At 36.0% G+C, this 21326-nt stretch overlaps 3 protein-coding genes across 3 annotated transcripts; all 3 read left to right on the top strand.

Moving 5' to 3' along the window:
• Positions 1–3404: 3404 nt before the first annotated feature.
• On the top strand, positions 3405–3788 carry LOC121241185. The gene has a single exon (XM_041138888.1). It carries the CDS (start codon positions 3405–3407, stop codon positions 3786–3788), a length of 384 nt encoding a protein of 127 aa, XP_040994822.1.
• Positions 3789–10171: 6383 nt separating this feature from the next.
• Positions 10172–12323, top strand: LOC121264632 (pentatricopeptide repeat-containing protein At4g14050, mitochondrial). Its single transcript, XM_041167905.1, has one exon. It carries the CDS (start codon positions 10308–10310, stop codon positions 12138–12140), a length of 1833 nt encoding a protein of 610 aa, XP_041023839.1. The 5' UTR covers positions 10172–10307; the 3' UTR covers positions 12141–12323.
• Positions 12324–15351: 3028 nt separating this feature from the next.
• On the top strand, positions 15352–20979 carry LOC121264641 (selenium-binding protein 2-like). Its single transcript, XM_041167917.1, is given in 8 exon segments — positions 15352–15744; positions 17242–17437; positions 18453–18680; positions 18970–19201; positions 19344–19451; positions 19582–19729; positions 19732–19853; positions 20550–20979. Coding segments are annotated over 8 exon segments (1473 nt in total). The 5' UTR covers positions 15352–15587; the 3' UTR covers positions 20832–20979.
• Positions 20980–21326: the final 347 nt, after the last annotated feature.

Here is a 21326-nt window from a genome sequence, read left to right as displayed (position 1 = left end):
TCATCCATGGTTTGGGAGTACCTATTAATTTTTCGTAAACTAAAGAGAGAACTGGTAGGGTAAGAGTTGGACATTCAACTTAATTTAAGAAGAATTAGTTTCCAAAACAAAAAAACTTGGATAAAATGTTTTAGTTAATGTGTAGTTTTGTTTTTGCTTTTGTTTTTAAAGGTAATGTGTAGTTTTTATAACCTTAGGGTTTCGGACGGATCAACGATTAGTAAACATGAATAGGAGGATTTGCTTATGTTGATGAGGATCTCTAAACATAGAACATACTTTATATGTTTATCTCTCTCACATTTAAGATCATAAAAGATTGGATAAGAACTATAAAGCATCTTGATACAGACGACAATAATGTAAGAACGTTCTTAATGTATCTTGATACGGATAGAGTTCATTTTATGTATTTATCTTTCTTAGTTGAGAGTCTCGAGTTGGGATAAGAATTTGGAAACAACATTGTTACTATATATCGTTTCTTGGAAAGGGAAGAATGAGAGAAATTGAGACAATTTTTTGGTGGTTTGATTTTATGATCCCTACATCCATCACTAAAAGGGCTATACATTTTGCTCTTCTTTCTTTGTTTGTTTACGGTACAAATGACTTCTGTTTATAGGAGAATTGGGATAGATGAAGACAATTCAAATATAGAGATAATATCAATTTAGGGGGATAAATGATTTTTGTTATAATCAAATCATTCTAAAATCAAATCAAATCAAATATTCAGATCTATTACATATTAACATCATCTTCAAACTCAAAAGCAATGCTAGGCATCATCCACTATTCATTTCTACCCTTCACACCTATAGTTTTTTCATAGGATGAGGTAGTAAATAGTGATTGATGAGAATAATTTTTTTTAATTGAAGGGCATGAGTGTGACTGTGACAGTAGTTGGTGGCTGGAACATCAAGTATGGAGCTTTGGTCATACCGTTTGGTTTTGTTGTAGTGGCTGGAAATGGTTGAGAACCGAGCCAGGACAATTGACCATAATTATTAAAGAGCTAACAATAAACCATAAAGAGTGGGCAACAGTGGCATAGACACGCATAAATTATAAAGATTAATGTTAAATATAATAATGGGTTGTGTAAGCGTTACTATTAATTTTTTTTTTTTTTATGTGAGTTTTATATTTATTTATTTTTTTTAAAAGGAGTGTGCGACGCTTACATACTTTATGATTACGAACATCATTTTTTAAATACAAAATGCCAACAAAAAATGGGTTTGGAACTTTCAACTATGCTCACAACAAACATGACCATAACCTTTAAGGATATATGAAAAGGGTTCGGCTTCCCTCTTGTAACTCAACAACATGACATCTCCAATTATTAAAACTATAGCTTTACAAAATGATGCCCTTTTATCAATCAACACCGCCAAAATGAGACACTGTATCTTTAACATCTTGTGCATATCCAACAGTAATCTTATTCCAAAGTTTAATAATTGAAAGTGGATAACATTTTAGTCCAAATATCAAGTGTGAAAATTTAAATTTTAAAAGTCTCTCTCTCGTCTCCAGGAGGCGATAGAGAAGAAGTTAGTTAGTCTTTTGTTATTCTCCAGGGAATAAAGGGAAGGTGGGGTCAGCCATTACGGTGGCTGGAGTGGTCGATGATAGAGGAGATAGAGGTGGAGTGGGAGTGTTTGAGATTGAATGAAGAAGAAGTAAACTCAATTGAAGTGGAGTTGGGAAACATGGATGAATTACGAAGGAAATGAGAAAGAAGTTGGTAGGAAGGATCTATTCTGATTGAGCCATTGGGAAAAAGGTGATGAAGAAGACGATGGAGAAAATCTGACATGTAAACGAGAGCATGGAGTTTACTGATATTGAAGTGAATTGCTTTGTGGTGACATTTGCAAACTAGGGAGACAAAGATGAGTTTTAGCCGGCTGCCCATGGCTGTTTGACAGTTATCTTTTTGCTCTAAAGGTGTTCGATGGAAGTACACTGGCTCACTTGCTTGATTTCTCAAAGGAATGCTTCTGGATCTAGATGTATAACTTACCCTTGGGAAGGATTAGTTGTAGAACTGGAGAATTAATAAGTCAATTGGGAGAGTATTGGAAGTGGAGGGACAGGAGGATGAGTTGGCTTGGGGTCGATTCCTAAGGATGAAGGAGGAATGTGACTTAACAAAAACTTTAGCTCGAGGAAGGACTGTCAACTATGAAGGGAAGCAGATTTGGATCCTCTTCAAATATGAAAAATCACCATAATTTTTTTTTGTTGTGGTTGTATAATGCACCCCAAACAGGGTTGCTCAGGTGGAGATCTAGTGGGGCCTATAGAGAGATGGAGGATCAAGGCAGTTGGGTCTTGGCTGAGGGCTCCAGCAGGCAATCGTGGTAGAATTGATAGGCAAGCAAAATTCTCAGGGAAGGAATGGAAGTCCACTACTGTTGAACGGGAGGTAAATGGAGGAGATGATATAGAGGGATACTTGGTGGTGGGGGTGAAGGAAAGGGTGAAAGGGAGCAAGGAAGGGGGGGAAGTGCAGTAGAAGTGGAAAAAAGCATGACTTAGTGGCCCAAGAAAAGCAAGGAAAATGAAAGATGGGGAGGGTAGAAAAGAGAAAAAAGCAGTTGGTATTCTAGTACCAATCAAAGGAAGTTTGCAGGAAGTTTCAAAGGAAGCAATCTCACCAATCAGCACTAGTGAGATTTCCTCAGGGAGTTTGTAGAAAGGTGATGAAGCAAAGAAAGGAAAAACCAGTAGCTGGAAGAGGAGGGCACGTGGAACGAAAGCTTCTGGTGAGTCCCAAGTTTCTAGTATGTCTTTGAAAAGAAATGCAATTAGTATAGAGGAGATGGGGAACATGGAGGGAAGGGAAAAAAGAAAATAAAGAGGAGCGGTTGTAGTGGAGGATGTGATGGAAGATGTCATGGTGGAGGCTGCTTGACAATGATTGCCTTATGTTGGAATTGCCGAGAGCTTGGAAACCCTCGAACAGTTTAAGACCTTAGCCTTGTGGTTAAGGATAAGAAGCCCATTTTGGTTTTTCTGATGGAAACCAAGGTGAAAGCTAGAAGGGTGGAGAGTTTAAAGAAAAAGTTGGGGATGGAGGGTTATTTTGTGGTTGATCCACTTGGGAGAAGAGGTGGTCTGGCCATATTTTGGGAGGGTAGTATTGGAGTGGAGGTTGTCAACTTTTCATAGTGGCATATTAATGCAAAAGTGAATGATGGCAGTGCAAAAGAATAGATGTTCACTAGTTTTTATGGGCACCCTGAGGCAGCTAGGAGGAGGTATTCTTAGGAGCTATTGTCCAGACTCAAACCTATGGAGGGAATGACTTGTTGTGTTGCAAGGGACTTTAATAAAATATTGGCTCAAAGTGAAAAAAGAGGGGGCCAGTTGAGACCTGGGGTCAAATGATGATGTTTCGTGAGGCACTTGAAGCAAATAACCTGTTTGATATGGGTTGTGTAAGGAATTCTTTTACATGGAGCATTGGTCATGATGATCATACTTTCACAAAGGAGAGGATTGACAGGTATGTTGCAAATAAAGAATGGAGTGAGAGGTTCCAAACAACAGTTGTGGAAGGACTTGTTGTAAGGAGTTATGACCATAAACCTATTCTAATGACTACTAAAAAAGAAAGTAAAGGGAAGAGGAAAAGAAAGTTTGTCTCAAGCTGGTCAAAGGAAAAGGAATGTGAGTTGATGGCGAAAGAAGTTTGGGCAAGGAAGCAGCTGACACATGAACCTCTCAAGGAAATTCAGAATCTATTAAGCAGATGCGTGGAGAATTAGTAAATAGTTTTAAAAGGAAGGATAGGGAGATGGGAGCAAATATTGGCAGCTGTCACATAAGATAAGAGAGCTACAAGAGGTGGAAGGGTCTCATGTGACAACATAATTAAAAATTCTTAAAAAAGAAGTGGGGAAGTTGTTGGAGCAAGAAGACATTAGTTGGAGGCAGAGTACAAAAAGAAATTGGTATATCCAGAGAGATAAGAATACAAAATTCTTCCATACTTGTGCCAACCAAAGGAAGAGGAAGAATTAAATACTCTCGATGATGGATGCCCAATCAAATGTGAGGGTGGAAGAGGAAGAGATTGTTGATGCTTTCAGTATGCACTTTGTTGAGGTATACAGTTTTGAATCCCCTTCTAAAGAAGCTATTGAGAAGTGTATCAGCTCTATTGGTACAAAAGTCACAAGTGTTATGAAGTGGAACTGGAGAAGAGTTTTAGCAGGGAGGAAGTGGAGGCAGCTTTGAAAGAGATAGGCCCTCATAAATCCACTGGACCAGATGGTTACAATGCATGTTTTATCAGAGTTTTTGGAGAATTATAGGTGGAGATATTAGTGAGACAACTTTGTATTTTTTGAATGGTGGGAAGATGGAAGCCTCATTGAACTTCACATATATAGCTTTGATTCCAAAGCTAACTGACCCAAAAAAAGTTGGAGATTTTAGGCCAATAAGCTTGTGCAAGAAATCACACCATCTTATTGCTAAAACCTTGGCAAAAAGATTGAAAAAGGTACTAAATGAGGTGGTTTCACAGAACCAAACCAAAGTGCTTCATCCCGAGTAGACTGATAATTGATAATATAGTAGCAGCTTATGAGGCTCTACATTGCATGAAAACAAGACTTAAAGGTAAAATGGGATCCATGCTGTGAAGCTAGACATTTCTAAAGCCTATGACAGAGTTGAGTGGCCCTACCTAGAAGTAGTTATGGTGAAGCTGAGTTTTGGTAGTAGATGGATCAAATTGATTATGGCTTGCATCACTACAATTTCATATGTTGTTTTGGTAAATGGACAGTCTGGGGAAGTGATTAGAGGTCTAAGGCAGGGCAGGGAGATCCTCTTTCTCCCTACCTTTTTCTATTATGTGTTGAGGGATTTAGTAATCTAATAAATGAGGCAGAAAAGAAATAGGTGATAAGAGGTGTGACAGTGGCAAGAGGAGGTGTAAAGCTTACATATCCCCTCTTTGCAGATGACTGCATCATTTTCGGGAGGGTAAGCTGGGAGGAATGGTTGAAAATTAGAAGCATCCTACAATTGTATGAAAAAGCGTCATGGCAGTGCCTTAATAAACAAAAAACCACTATAATGTTTAGCTCGAATGGAAGGGAGAATGGGGAAGCATTATGAATGATTTGGGAGCTAGAGTGCAGAACAGTTTTGAAAAATATTTGGGATTACCTGCAATGGTTTGTAGGTCCAAGTATAACACTTTTACAAGAATAAAATATAAGGTGTGGTTAAGGATAAACATATGGATGAATCATTTTGTATCTCCTGCTGGGAAAGAGGTCTTGTTGAAAGCTGTGATCCAGTCGATACCAACATTATATGAGTGTCTTTGCACTTCCTAAAAACTTTGTAAGGAATTGGTAGCTGAGATGGCCAAGTTTTGGTGGAGCTTTAAAGAGAATGACAAGAAAATAAGGTGGATGAGTTGGGACAGGATGGGGGCTTCAAAGAAGTGTGGGGGTTTAGGATTCAAAGAGCTAGAGAGCTTCAACAAAGCTCTTCTAGTTAAGCAGTGCTGGAGGGTGTTGACAAATCCTGAGTCCATAGCAGCAAGGGTCCTACATGACAAGTATTATAAGCAGTCCAGTGTGTTGGAAGCAAAACTGGGTAAAGGTCCATCATTAATTTAGAGGAGTATGTGGGGAGTAGTAGAATTGCTAAAGGAGGGCCTAGTGTGGAGGGTGGGCAATGGTAAGAGTATAAAAATCTGGGGTGACAGGTGGATACCAAAACCATCCTTTATAAAGTTCAATCTCCTTTAAAAAAAATTCTGAGTTGAAGATAGGGAGGAAAAGTTAATTGATGAGAGTAAATGAGTGTGGAAGGAGGAAGTAGTCAAGGAGGTTTTCAATGAGGAAGAAGTTGGGATTATTTGTGGTTTGCTTGTTAGTAAAACAGGTTGGCCTGGTAAGCATATATGGGCACCTTCAAGAAGTGGGATTTTCAGTGTAAAATCTGCATACCACTTTGAAATGCAGAGAAGAAAGCAAATACAAGGAAATCATCTAATGCAGTTAATGGAAATGAAGGGTGGTGTAATATTTGGAGATTAAAAGTCTCAAGGGTGATAAAGATGTTGATATGGAAAGCTCTCAATAACTGTCTGCCAACTAGAAGAAATTTGTTTAGGAGAAAGGTGGTAGAAAAATCCCAATATCCAATTTACAACCAAGAGGAGGAAACCATCTGTCATGTGCTTTGGAGTTGTGCTGCAGCTGTGGCTATCTGGGCAAAAGGTAGTAGTCCAGTGCAGAAAAGGTCCTCAGAGGAAGTGAATTTTGGGAGTGTATGGAGGAAGATGCACATAGATTGAGTGAAGAGGAGTTAGAACTAGCTGCTACAATTTTGAAGAACTTATGGTTGAGAAGAAATAGATTTATCTTTGAAAAGCAATTCACTAATCCTGATACCATCTTCAAACAAGCTATGTCGACTCTTGCAAAATTTAAGGAAGCTAACTGTGTTGGAGGTCCAGTGAGTAACCACAACAGTAGAGAGTTGGTGAGATGGAGTAAGCCTAGAGATGGTGTTTCAAAAGTTAATTGGGATGTTGTCTTTGTTATAAAGAACAAGAAGATGGGAGCAGGGGTTGTTATTAGAGATTAGCTTGGTGAAAGTTCTAAAGCTATGTGAAGAAGTGCAGGTGGGCAGAGCTGAGTTCGAAGGGGATGCTTTGAGTGTGGTAAAGGCTGTAAATAGACAAGATGATAATTGGGAATGGGAAGGCCAGATCATAGAAGATAAAAGAGGAATGCTAAAGAACAGACCTCATTGGACTGTGCCTCACAGTTCATCTTAACTCATCTTATTTCATCTAATCATTACAACTTTTTTAAATTTTTACACAGAATATACTAAACAATTCAACTTTTTCAAATCCCAAAATAAAAATAATATTAAAAAATATATTCTAACAATATTTTATTTGACTTTCAACTTTCATCTCAACTCATCTCATCTCATTTAAAAAAACAAACGAGACAATCATATGTATAGAGAAGCAAACAAGGATGCTGATTTTTTAGCTAAGTTTACTTTAGATGTAGATGAAAAAATTGTTTAGATGAAAGATGGCCCTGAGGGTCTCTATAGCCTGATTTTACAGGATAAAGGTGTAATAGATATTTCTTGATTGAATATAGATACATGTTTGTTTAATATATATATATATATATACACACACACACACACTAGCAAGGGCAACGTGCGCTGCACGTATGCCCACTTGATAAATATAAAGAAAAAATTAAAAAAAAACAAAATAGTAAATAAGAATGTGAAAAAAAAAATTTAACAAAAATTGAACAAAACATATAAAGTGAATAAAAAAGTATAGACTTTACATACAATTTAGTGTCTTAATTATTTTCATATATAATTACAACAGTGAGAAGTTTAAGAAGAAGAGATTTTGTGTGGTTTTGACGTAGTTTGATTTATAGGATGGATAGAGAATACGTTGAGTTTATTCTAGCGCAGTTGTTCATGTTGATTCATTTTTGTGCGCAAGTACATAATCTATTCATTTTCTGAAACTGTACTTGCAATATTTGCTAAATATGGTAGGTGTTCCTGTAATAATGAAAAAAATATAAAGACATAATGCATTAAACATTCTACCTCTCCTGTTTGTTCGAAAAGATCCAGAGTTGTACAATTCAATATTTATTTTACTATCAGTCCAAAGATAACAACCGATATACATCCAGTCTCTTCCTCTACTTTTAGATAAACTCGTCAGCTAAAATTAATGAGAATATTGGTAATTGCATAATTTTAACAATTACTATGTTATATTTATCATGTAAGGAATGATCATTTAAAATGATGAGATAAAATGATTTACCATGGCTATAAGATGCTCATATTTTTGCAATTATAGCGCACAATTTTTTCTTTGTAGTCATATCCAGTTGCTTTATTACAATTTGCACGAGACATGTAGTGGAATTTCAAGGTGAAGGAGATGTTGCCGATCTGGGCTATGGGAAGCCTCCGGCGTCTCTTGAGATTGACTGCATGCATCGGTGGCTCATTGTGTATCGTAAATTTCAAATGCGGGTCGTCCTGAGAGTTATCTCTTTTATATCAAAGCTCAACTCCCTCCTGAATCTTACGTATTTTATTTTTTATTTACTTATACAAATAAATTTATTAATTATCAGTATCCTGCTCACTGCTAAAAAAAAATTGTCGCTATCACTCGAAAATCAGATAATTCAATAAAAAAATGAATTATTACTGATTTTTTTTGTCCCTCCCTCTCTCTTCAATGTCTGCGTGCTGAAAAATTAGAAATAACATTTCATTATTTCTACAGACTTTAATCAGATATTTTAATATGTCAAATTTATTTTAGGGTTTTTATTGTATTATTTGGTATGATTTTTTTATTTTTTGCAATACATAATTGCTTAAAGTAGGTAGGATTATGCCGTAGAAATGATAGCTCCTGAGAAGTAAGACAACCATGTTGAATTTTTTTAAAAAATAAATTTATATAATAAGTTAAATTTATTATTTAAAATATATATATATATATTTATAAATCATTTGAAAATACTTTTCCTTAACTTCTTAAGATGTTTTTTAAGTTAACTGGTGGGATTTTTCACTTCTATTAAATGAAATTATGAATCATTGAATACAATTAAAAGATATTAATATTCTTTTTTTTCTTTTCTTTTCTTTTATTTCTTTTAAGAAAAAAGAAAAAGAAAAATCACAATGGTTTCTAATATGCATTGAAATGAATTAAGTGCAAGATATAATTAATGTGGGTATGCATGTTTAGGTTGAATTAAATCAAAGTGAAGAATATAAGATTTGGAGCAAATATTTCTTCTTTTTTTAAAAAATAAAAAAGAAAAAATGAAAATGATTCCAATAGCTCTAGGTATTGGACTCACCATTCGATAAAATGGAGTAACAAAAAAAATGAATCCAATAAAATAAGAGTAGTGGTGCATCCCGAGGGATGTAACTCGAGAGCCAACTGAGAAAGGTAGAAAAAAGTTTTTAATCTTTTTTTATTTTTTTATTCATTTTTTTATATTCTTAAATACTTTTTTGAAAATGAAAAAATTCACGACATTACTAAAAATATTTCTTTAATCACTAAGTAAAAAATAAAAAATAAATTGGAATAGAAATTCGAAACCCACATTCAGTGAGTTTAGCATTTTTCATAAAGTAATAGATCAAATTAAAAAAAAAAAAATCGCTTTGGATCTGGCTGGGAGGTGGAGGACACTCGTGAGAGAGCGTGGAGGGGCTGGGTGGCTTGGCTGGGCATGGGGGTGGTTGGGGGAGGTCGTCGGTGGGAGGAGGAGGAGCTTCTGGTGGTGGTACGGTGGCCTTGGGAACGGCTGACGACGGCGCTAGGGGAAGAAACCCATGGGTTTCATGCGTGGCCTACAGAGGAGCTACGAGTCAAGGGGAGGAGGAAGGGGGAGGTCAGAGGAGACTCGTGGTGGTGCTCGGTGGAGTTGGAGGCTGACGACGGCGGCTCCACGGCCGTGTGAAGTGAGGAACCCAAGAGGAGAGAGGGCCTCGCATGGGGGACAGGGGATTGCCGTTAGGGGCTGGGTTCGGTGGGATGGTGCTCGCCGGCGTGAGGGGGAGCTACCGTGGTGGTCGGTGACGACGCTAGTGCCGCACGGCGGCACGGGGTTGAGGAGGGTGAATCCATGAGAGAGGGAAGCTATTTCGGGTGGGAGAGGGGCTGTCGGGAGTACAACTGGGCAGAACGCAAATTTAGGATAAAAGTGAGGGTAAAATGAAAAGAGAAAATGTTAGACGAAAACATGTTCCTCAAGCATTCGCACTTAATATATAAGTAGATATATCAAGTGTGGAGCGCAAATATTAATTGTATAATATACAGTACATAAAATGTTTAAAAAGAACTAATTATACATGGTCACAAAGTTGCACCCTAAACGACAAAATGCCTGAATTTAGGTCATCCTAAAATTATCAATAGCACGCTGCACACGTTTTGTTTAAGAACACAATTATTATTTTTTTAAATTACTTTATTACTATTCATAAATAATTCATTATTAGTCATAAATAATTTACTATTATTTATAAATAATATGAGATTCTTAACATCAAAACAGGCTTACGGTTTGGCTAGGTTACGGTGTTGCTAGCAAATAGTTTAAACTCTAGAGGTAATTGGTCCTTCATTACAACTGAGACTCCCACCAGCTTTGCCGATCAGACATAAGACAGCGTCCCAACAAAATAAGGCCCAAAGGCGCTAATGAATGCTTATCTCCTACTATCTCCAGCAGCTTCAGCTTTGCGTCAGGCGCCAGAGTCCACTGACTGCCAAAACCCTCCATGCTCAAATCTTCAAAACTGGTCTAGACCAATGTGGTCCTCTGCCCAACACCCTCGTAGACGTGTATGGCAAATGTGGTCTCGTTCCAGATGCCAATCGCGTGTTCGACGAAATGCCCCACAGAGATCGTGTCTCTTGGGCCTCAATCCTCACTGCTTACAATCTCGCCAATCTCCCTCACTTAACTCTCTCCATGTTCCCCACCATGCTCAAGCATGATGGCTTAGAACCTGACCATTTTGTGCTTGCAAGCCTCGTAAAGGCATGTTCTAGATTGTGTGCTCTCTGGCAGGGTAAACAGGTGCATGCCCGCTTTGTGTTATCGCCGTTTTGGGATGATGATGTTGTCAAGTCATCGTTGGTTGATATGTATGCAAAATGTGGATTACCCGACAGTGCGCGTGCAGTTTTTGATTCAATTTCTTCGAAGAATTCAGTTTCTTGTACTGCCATGATTTCCGGGTATGCCCGAAGTGGGAGGAAATCGGATGCTATTGGGCTGTTCAAGAGTGTACCACCCAGGAATTTGTTTTCTTGGACGGCTTTGATTGCTGGGTTGGTACAGAGTGGGAATGCGACTGATGCATTTTATTTGTTTATTGAAATGCGAAGAGAAGAGATTGATATAGTTGATCCATTAGTTCTTTCTAGCATCGTTGGTGCTAGCGCTAATCTAACAGTGTTGGAGCTTGGTAAGCAGATTCATGGCCTAGTTATTGCTCTTGGTTATGAGTCTTGTATATTTATAAGTAATGCACTTTTGGATATGTATGCCAAATGTAGTGATATTCTGGCTGCAAAGGATATTTTTGGATGGATGCAACGAAGAGATGTCGTTTCTTGGACTTCGATAATTGTTGGGGTGGCGCAGCATGGGCAGGCAGAGGAGGCGTTGACTTTATATAAGGAGATGATTTCAGCAAGTGTAAAACCAAATGAAGTGACCTTTGTTGCATTGATTTATGGTTGTAGCCATGTTGGGTTAGTTGGTAAAGGCCGTCAACTATTCAAATCCATGAGTGAGGATTATGGAATTAGTCCTTCTCTGCAGCACTACACATGCTTCTTGGATCTTCTTAGTCGGTCTGGGCACCTTGATGAGGCTGAGAAATTAATCAGTGAGATGCCATTTAAGCCTGATGAACCTACTTGGGCGGCTTTACTTAGTGCCTGCAAGCATCATAATAATATCAAAATGGGAATTAGGGTTGCTGATCATTTATTAAGTTTAGAGCCAGAAGATCCATCAACATATATACTGTTATCTAATATTTATGCTAGTGCTGCAATGTGGGAAAAGGTGTCAAAGGTGAGAAAGTTGATGATGGTGATGGAAGTTAAAAAGCAACCGGGATATAGCTACATTGAATTTGGGAAGGAAAACCAAGTGTTTTATGCTGGGGAGACCTCTCATCCTATGAAGGATGAGATTTTTGCTTTTCTCAAGGAGTTGGATGCAGAGATGAGGAAAAGAGGTTATGTTCCTGATACTACTTCTGTTTTACATGACATGGAACAGCAAGAAAAGGAAAGACAACTATTTTGGCATAGTGAGAGGTTAGCTGTGGCTTACGGGTTGCTTAGGGCTGTTTCCGGGACAGTTATTCGGGTAGTAAAAAATCTTCGCATTTGTGGAGATTGCCACACAGTTTTGAAATTCACAAGTACCATTATGAAGAGGGAAATTGTTGTCCGAGATGCCAATAGATATCATCATTTTAAGAATGGGAACTGTTCATGCAATGATTTTTGGTGATTATGTGGCTCTGGGTTGGAATCTTCCCGTGCTTCTTCAAGTTTCTGCATTTGACTTAAAATAGATTCAATGTTTGACTTTGGGGGATGCTTAAATTCCCCAGTCAGGTGCGTATTTTAAGTGCGTTGTATTAATTGTTCATTCTGTGAAATGTCAAGGCTATTGAAAACACATTCATAATCAGATTGTGTCAGGCATAAACAGTTCCAATCATGAATCGCATGCTAATGCAGATTGTCGTCTTTTCATGAACTATCCAAGAACAGGTATGACCAATTTGGTCCTTGGACTAATTTCGAGCAGTGATGTAATATGTGACATAATCCGTGAATCCAATATGAATACGATACAAAATTAGTGGGTTAGAGTTTGATATAAATGGATTATGGTCAAAACAGGTTGATCTGTTAAAACCCGATTAATAAGTAGGTCAATAACGGGTTAATCCACTTAATCCGAAATTAATCTGCAATAACTCATTTAAATTTTATTTCAAAATTACAATTATCTTATTGTTGAATTGTAATATTGATATTTCTAAATATGCTTATGTTTTTATTATTGGTATTGTAATTTTGAACCTATGCTCATATTTGTTATTGTTGTATTTGTCATATTGATTTTATTATAGGTTAAAATCTGAAAAATATTGATATTTTTTTTGTTAATAGGTAATCTTATTGTGTTTTTTAGATAGTGGATACTAATAAATATAAATTTTAATTATTATGTGAAATTATATTAATCAGGTTAAATGAGTTATGCTGGTTAGTTCAAGTCATTTACATGAAACATGTTGAAATGAGTCGTGTCGTGTCGATCTATTTCTAATTATTTTTTAAACGGGTCAAACGGCTGACACGACATGATTTGTTATTTAAATAGGTTGTGTTAGGGTTTGAAAGTCTAACTCGTTTAACTTGACAGGTTTAGTCGGATTAATCCATATAGTTGGATGTCTATGACCTGATACGACACGAACACGACTCATGAAAATGTATTGCCATCCCCAATTTGAGTGTAGGCCTCGTTTGTTTTTTAAGATGAGTTGAGATGAAAGTTGAAAATTGAATAAAATATTGTTAGAATATATTTTTTAATATTATTTTTGTTTTGTGATTTGAAAAAGTTGAATTGAGATTTTAAAAAGTTGAATTTTTTATTATATTTTATGTAAAAATTTGAAAAAATTATAATGATTAGATTAAATGACATGAGTTGAGATAAACTGTAAAAACATGAGGCTGTGCTAACATACAAGGTTTTACAAACTAACTTCCTCTTACTCTACGAAAGTAAACTCAATTCCTTTACACATAAAATATTGTGAACTTATTATATATGACGTGCCAGCGACAAGCACCTAACTCCAGCTCAAACACATTCATACAAATCGGCTGAAATACCAAAAAACAAAAAACAACGGCAAAATCCAAAGAATTACAAATCTTTCAGACCCATACACACAAATCGGCTGAAATCCCATAAACAATGGCGAAGTCCAAAGAACAACAAATACCTTTGGGGACAATAAAATCAGAAAGTTTATAAAAAATAATGAGAGATATGGAAGCCACCATGGCAAGGGCCACCAGCCGCATTGGATAGAACGTTTTGTTTCATGTCTCTTTTTATAATTTATATAAATATAATTATAGCTTATATATCTCATAATAATTTCGGCATGCATCATTGCATCCCAACTTGTATTTTGTTTTTTTTTTTTTTTAAATAGCAAAAAGTAAAGAAAACAAAATGGGTGGTGTAATTTGTTTTTTTTTAATCTTTTTTTTTGTAAATATATTTTTAATATCCTTAATTATTAACAAATCATTAAAAGAATATACAACTTTATTAATAATCTCTAAGTAAAGTAAAATAAAATAAAATAAAAATATTCAAGCAGTAACTTTGAACGTAACATTGAGAGGGTTAAGTAGCATTTTCTAAACAGAAAATAGAGGATTACGATATTATAAAATACAAAAATTCTATGTGTAGTCATTTTTACGTATTTCTTACACATTTTATTAATGTAATTAGTTGTGCTATTTTTTATTATAAAATAACTATTTTAACCAATCACATCAATGTAATATATAAAAATATAAAAAAAAATAACTGTACATTACAGAACTTAAAAAATATTTAGTTGCAATGCGGCATAATCAGCACTAAATGTCAACCAAGCTTGACAATATTAATCGTTAGCTTTTAACGAGAGATTGGAATGGACTATTTCGATACATATTTTATTATCTCGGGGTACATATAAAATTTCAGGTATTGTATTATACATATAAAATCTGGAGGCAATCCTCACCTCAATTGCTGATTAATAAAATATAGAATACGTTTTATTTTTATTTTTTTATTTTTTATTTTTTTTTTATCAAAAAAGATAGGATACCAATCATTCTTATTACTTTTTTTGCATAAAATAATTATAAAATTATTCTCTTGCCCTCCAAAACAACTACAAACCATTACAGCCATGAAGATTGTATAAATTATTTTTAATATAAGATTGTATAAATTATTTTTTTATTATGATATATCTGTCAAATCTTTCATTGTTTAACTTTGGCCTAAAGTTGTCATTTATTTTTTATTTTTTAATTTGAAACATGATTGGTATTTATTCTCTAGTTATATTTTCATTTAATTTTTTTATAGTTAGATCTAGTAAATTGTAACTTAAAAGAATAATTTGATAATTTAAATAATCTCTTTTCTTCTCATCGTCTTATCATTTCATGATGTGATATTAAATGATTGAAAATTATTTATTATATTTTACTTATGAACCTATTATTTAATATTATATCATAAGATGATGAAATGACGATGATAAAAAAGATTATGAGTATATTTTTTCTTTGATGAGATTTGAGGGACTAAAAAATTTATTTTGGATCATGCTACAGGCCCCGCTGGGCTTAACATGTACTTTTTTTATGTGTATTTTTTTAAAGTTATTTTTTATATAGTTTTTTTATATTTTTAAATAATTTTAAAAAATAAAATAAATTTAAAATATTATTAAAAAATACTTTAAAAAGTAAAAATAAAATTATTAAAAAATACTTTCTTAATAAGCTGTCCAAATTGAAGTTTGGCCCACAAAGACATACAAATTGATGGATAAAACGTAGCACACTCTACAATAAAGAGGGATAAGATATCTAAATCAGAAAAAGGCAAAATTCCAGAAACACCCACCCCACCGGGACAAAAAAGGTAGCCACGTACGAACAAATCAGAAGGAAAGCAAATATGGTGTTGACAGGCAAGCCCAGGACATAACTGTCAGTTACATGTTTCAGCTCCATCAGTGTCATCGGCTACACTTCTTCCTCTTCTTTGCTCCTAAACTCTATAAAACTCTGCTTGCTTCATTTCTGACACACGCACACGGGGAAAGAGGAGAGAAGGAAAGAGAGAAATATGGCGACGGATGTGGCGGTGTTGGATCATGGAGTGCTGGGGGAGAAGGATGCGGGCGTGAGCGCTTGTTGCCATGCAGGGCCTGGGTACGCCACCCCGGTGGAGGCCATGTCTGGTCCCAGAGAAACTCTGATCTATGTCACGTGCGTTTACACTGGTACTTCACCTTCATCTTCTTTCTCTTCTTAATTTGATTGATTTTGACTATGTGGCTGACGGGAGGTTCTCACCCGAACACGTTCTTCTTTTTCTGTGTTTTTTTTTTTTTTTTTTGTTTGAAGTGAAGGAGTAATAGTATTTGCTTAATTTAAAAGCTTAAATCCAATTTGTGTACCATATTTTCGTTTTCTATATCTTGGAGCTTTCACAACAAAATTGTATGATTTAATCAACTCTCACTTGTAGAACCTTTCAACTGTTACTGGCATGGAAGTTAGTTTACTTATTGCTCTCTTGGTTCGATTCAATCATTCAGGTCTCCTATTTTGAGATGATTTTGTTTTTGATAAGTAAATGCTTTGAGATGATACCATCGTTTTCGAATTAGTTTTCTCTGTTAATTATTTCTCTATCGGCTGTAAGAGGGTGATCACTTAGTCCAACTTTACTGCTCACAACATAGCCAGATGGGCTGCTTCCCTGACTGGAAGCATTCCCATTCATTCCATCCTACCCCAACTCCTTGATCCGAATTTTGTTTTTAAGCCACCGTAGTATGTACTTCTTTTCTTTATTCCTGTAATATTTGCTCATAACAAAAGGAAAGGAAGAAGAAGAAGAAGAAAGAAAGATGACAAATTGAAATATAAGAATATAAGACGATAAGCAGCGTGAGAAGATAAGAGTGCAGTGTGATCGTCCAACAGCATTTGAACTTTGAACTCCTGCAGCTGTTGTTGTTGAAGAGGACTCTGCTGCTGAAATGGCTTGAACCTTAACAAGATGAACCCAAACTGTTAATTTGAAGCTTTCCTGCTTCTTTGCTTCTTATAATCCAAGAAATCTATCTTATTATCATTTGGACGGATGACCAGAGTAAAACCTTCTTTTGTATCTTCATGATTTTAGTATCTTAGCCATTTGTATTTCTATGGCGTCATCCTCTGATTTGCCTCCAAGTTTTCACTCTGTTATGAAGATGACAAATGCATTAAATGGTGGATAATTCTCCCTTTAAACAATCATCTTTTGTGGCCTTATAAGATTTTGATGGCAGGTGCACGCTTCTTTCGCGTTGGAAGGGTCAAATCCTCTTATAAAATGCTTTTTGTTGTCACATCAATTTCATTTCTTATGTATTTATCCTTTTTAATTGTTTCATTTTATTGATATAGAAGAAAATAAAATCAGGTTTCCTGTTGAGATTCAAAACTTTGACTTCTCCTTCTCTTTGTTTTTTAGTTTTCTGGTTCTTCAACTTCTGAAAGTCTGTTGGCAAATTAGTGAATCTTTGTAGTTTATGTGTAAGAGGATTTAGGTAATCTGCAATTTTATTATTTAAAATGAGTTGTGGCCGATACTAGCCCCGATTGATTGGTGTCCTTATTCTTTCTGTAGACTATTTATTTGCCAGTTCTAGAGTCATTTGGAATTACTTGTCTTAGTTTGACATATAGTAACAAGTTTAAAATTCAATGGTTCAATGTGTATACAGGAACGGGAAGAGAGAAGCCGGATTACCTGGCCACGGTTGATTTAGATCCAAGCTCTCCTACTTATTCAAAAGTTATCAACAGGTTGCCCGTGCCTTATGTAGGTGATGAGCTACATCATTCAGGGTGGAATGCATGCAGTTCTTGCCATGGAGATCCATCAGCAGATCGACGTTTTCTGATCCTACCTTCACTGGTGTAAGAAGCTAAATTTTATCTTGGGTCAATGACTCTTTTCATGCACAAACATATCGATATGCATAGATATATATTAGAAGTATTACGTAAATGTGTGTATGCCCGTCTATTATTTGGTTAAGAAATGAAATTTACTGATGAATATAAAAGGAGCAGACAATTTGGCCAACAGAAAATGGTAGAGAAAGAATGTGGGCAAAAAAAAAAAAAAAAAAAAAAATCTGTCATAATACTGGTAAACTACCAGTCCAGCTGCTGGCTAATTCTTATTAAATTGATTCTGAAAATTTGGTATCGGAATGCATATCCGGTTCATATTAGTAAAACATTACTCAAATTTATGAACTGTAATGTTTTGAAATGCTGCTCAATCAGTCTGAAGGCCCTTTCTCCCTGGAAAGTCATGGTTAAGTTTGGAAAGATGTATGTATCTATAAATGTGGGTGTGCATGTTAATTGCTTCATTTAATTCTGAGATTTAGCCATAGTCAAGCAGCTAGGCAGTATTTTAATCACATGTATCGTCTCATGCTTAGCTTTGATCCGGTTCTTGTAGTTCACTTTTGCATGATGTCTTACTTATATTGCTTAATATGATAATGTGCGTGCAGTAATTGTGCGTTGGCATCTTTATTTAATAATCTAATATTGGTACGTAAAATTTTCTTTATTGCACAAATAGTATCACCTTCTTGAACTTCACAATATATGTGGACTTGAAAATTATGGCTCAAGTTTAAGAGTTATTCACCCTCTTCTTCTGGCACATTTTCACATTGTTTAGACTCTAGAGATGCAATATGTGGTTGCATTTTATGTTTTGGATTATCATCACAAAAGGAACACGAGTATGAAATTCTATGGTCTTAAGTTTCGATTTCTTCTTATGGGACTTTTTTCTTGTATCTCCAATGGATCCGTGCCTTAAGAAGCCATGGAAGCATTTTAGAATAACTTCATTACCACAAGAGGCCTAATGACATGATCCCAAAGTTCTGACTGCTAGTATTTTCAGATCAGGTCGCATATATGTGATTGACACCAAAACCAATCCAAAAGCTCCAGCATTGCATAAAGTTGTTGAGCCTGAAGATATCATTCAGAAGACTGGTTTAGCTTATCCGCACACATCCCATTGCCTTGCTTCTGGAGACATAATGGTTTCATGCCTTGGAGATAAAGATGGAAATGCTGCAGGGAATGGCTTTCTTCTCCTTGACTCTGAATTCAATGTTAAAGGAAGGTAGTGTTATCTTTTGTTGAACTCATAATCAAAAAATTAAGGATGCTAGCCCTTGCGTCTAATCTACAAATCCGTTTTGGTTCGAGTCCATAAATTAATTAATGTAAACTATCTGTTGAGATGTAAGACAACATCGATGATTCACAGATACCACTAGGAACCTTTATGAAGAGAATCCATTGACAAGGCGGTGGTTCAATAACATATTTAATTGGTGGCAATGTAAATGTAACATGTTTTTGGCAGATTTGATTCTAATATAACCCTTACCTCCCTTGGCATCTATCAGGTGGGAGAAACCTGGGCATTCTCCGCTGTTTGGCTATGATTTCTGGTACCAACCACGGCACAACACAATGATTAGCTCATCATGGGGTGCCCCTGCTGCTTTCATAAAAGGTTTCAACCTTCAACATGTTTCTGATGGCTTGTATGGGAGGCATCTGTATGTGTACAGCTGGCCTGGGGGTGAACTGAGACAAACATTGGATCTTGGCAATACAGGGCTCATACCTTTGGAGGTATGTAGACAATCTACAGCATCGTCTCCTCTATAGAATATGGCCAATGTTATTTTTGTTAATTTAGTTTTATGTTAGTTCTGTTACCATCAAAATTGTATGATTCCAGACCTATTTTCTGTCAATCTAACTCATTTTGCAGTTAAGGTTCTTGCATGATCCTTCAAAAGATACAGGGTATGTTGGGTGTGCCTTGACTAGTAACATGGTGCGATTTTTCAAGACCGAAGATGGCTCATGGAGCCATGAGGTATGCACATAAGATATCTATGTTTCTATAAAGTATTATGCCCATGTGTGGAGATTCATCTTTATTTTTGCTCTGTATTGTCTTTTTTTAGGGGCATCATGACATTGGGTACCCTGATTAATGTTTGCAGGTTGCAATATCAGTGAAGCCACTGAAGGTTCAAAACTGGATTCTTCCAGAAATGCCGGGGCTTATTACTGATTTTCTGATCTCTCTTGATGATCGCTTTCTGTACTTTGTGAACTGGCTTCATGGGGACGTGAGGCAGTATAACATTGAGGACCAAAGAAACCTATATTGACAGGACAAGTATGGGTTGGGGGACTCTTACAAAAGGGCAGCCCTGTAGTGGCTGAGTTTGAAGATGGTAAAACATGGCAGTCTGACGTTCCGGAGATCAAGGTTTGTACAATCTCAATTCTATTGTTAGAACTCTTTCTGAGCGAGCTCATTGCTATCTAATTGATAATTGATTGGTTGCTTTCATTGCAACTTCTTCAACTCAACCATAGTCTTGGTTTGCAATCATGCGAATGAGAATGTTAGATTGCCCTTGGAAATTTCCGGCACTAGAAGTATTTCATGCAGAGATGTATTTGATAATCTGTCTGGTTCTTTCTGTTTCTGGTTGACGTTATGATTTTGTAACCAAACTTCAATCTATCGGTTTACTAATATATTCATTATTTGGTGACTAACAACGTTGAACATATAGTGACCGAGACACCCAGACAATTAATACCTTGAATGTGTTTGAACCATGTGCGTGATTGGGTAGACGGTATATATGATTTGCTTCATTCGTCACTTGAGCTACCTTTATCCCATAGAGTCATATGCCTGGTTGAACTAGATTACATTTTACTGTTACGCCACAAAAAATTGAACTAACTGTTTGTGAATTATACCGTCTAATGTCTTATGATTGCATAAGTGAGTGTCATTATGAATTATAAGGTTGAGGTGCATTTTTATTCGAACTGTTCTCTCAGTCATTACTCTGACAGTAGATTTTGCTGCATTTGTTATTTATTTTTTTTTTTGCTGCATTAGAATCCTTAACTCACCGTATTATCTTCATTGTATTTTTCCTTTCAGGGACATCGGCTGAGAGGAGGACCTCAAATGATCCAGTTGAGTCTAGATGGGAAACGGCTCTATGTCACCAACTCGCTCTTTAGCACATGGGATCGTCAATTTTATCCTGAACTTGTGGAGAAAGGATCGCATATGTTACAGATTGATGTCAACACGGAGAAAGGTGGCCTGGCAATAAATCCCGAATTTTACGTGGATTTTGCAGCTGAACCTGATGGTCCTTCACTAGCCCACGAGATGAGATATCCCGGCGGTGACTGCACTTCAGATATATGGACTTGAGTAATTTGAATGAATCTTGTGGAATATGATCAGTCCAACTTTAAGTCGACTGAATAATGTTTTTACTTTCAATCAGTACATTATCAGGACATCATCTGCTGTGAAGAAACCTGAATAATAACATCAATGGATATTTCTTCTCTTTTTATTTCTCTTAGTCAGCCACTTCTATTATTCATATAACTCTTAATGCAAAAGTGTTTACAAGCTTACTGAATTTGATAGATAACATCAATGGCAGCAAAACTCGAACATCTAAAATTGTATAGGGCATTACCAAGTTCAGAAGGATAAGGCAATCCTATAATCAAATCAACACATGTATAGTGAAGATCTTTGGCAGCCCTCACTTGCAGCGCAGATTCGACGTACCGGTTCGAGGCACTTTGCATAAGCTCCATCGACATCATCATTGGATTGTAAATCCCCTTTAATAACTTGTGAAGGACCAATGAACATATTTTCAAAGACATATTTACTACGTCTATGCCAAAT

This window comes from Juglans microcarpa x Juglans regia, chromosome 1D (genome assembly GCF_004785595.1).
Source record: "Juglans microcarpa x Juglans regia isolate MS1-56 chromosome 1D, Jm3101_v1.0, whole genome shotgun sequence".
Classification (NCBI taxonomy): Eukaryota; Viridiplantae; Streptophyta; class Magnoliopsida; order Fagales; family Juglandaceae; genus Juglans; species Juglans microcarpa x Juglans regia.
Note: the sequence above shows the minus strand (reverse complement) of the source record. Positions and strands in the feature narration are given on the sequence as shown.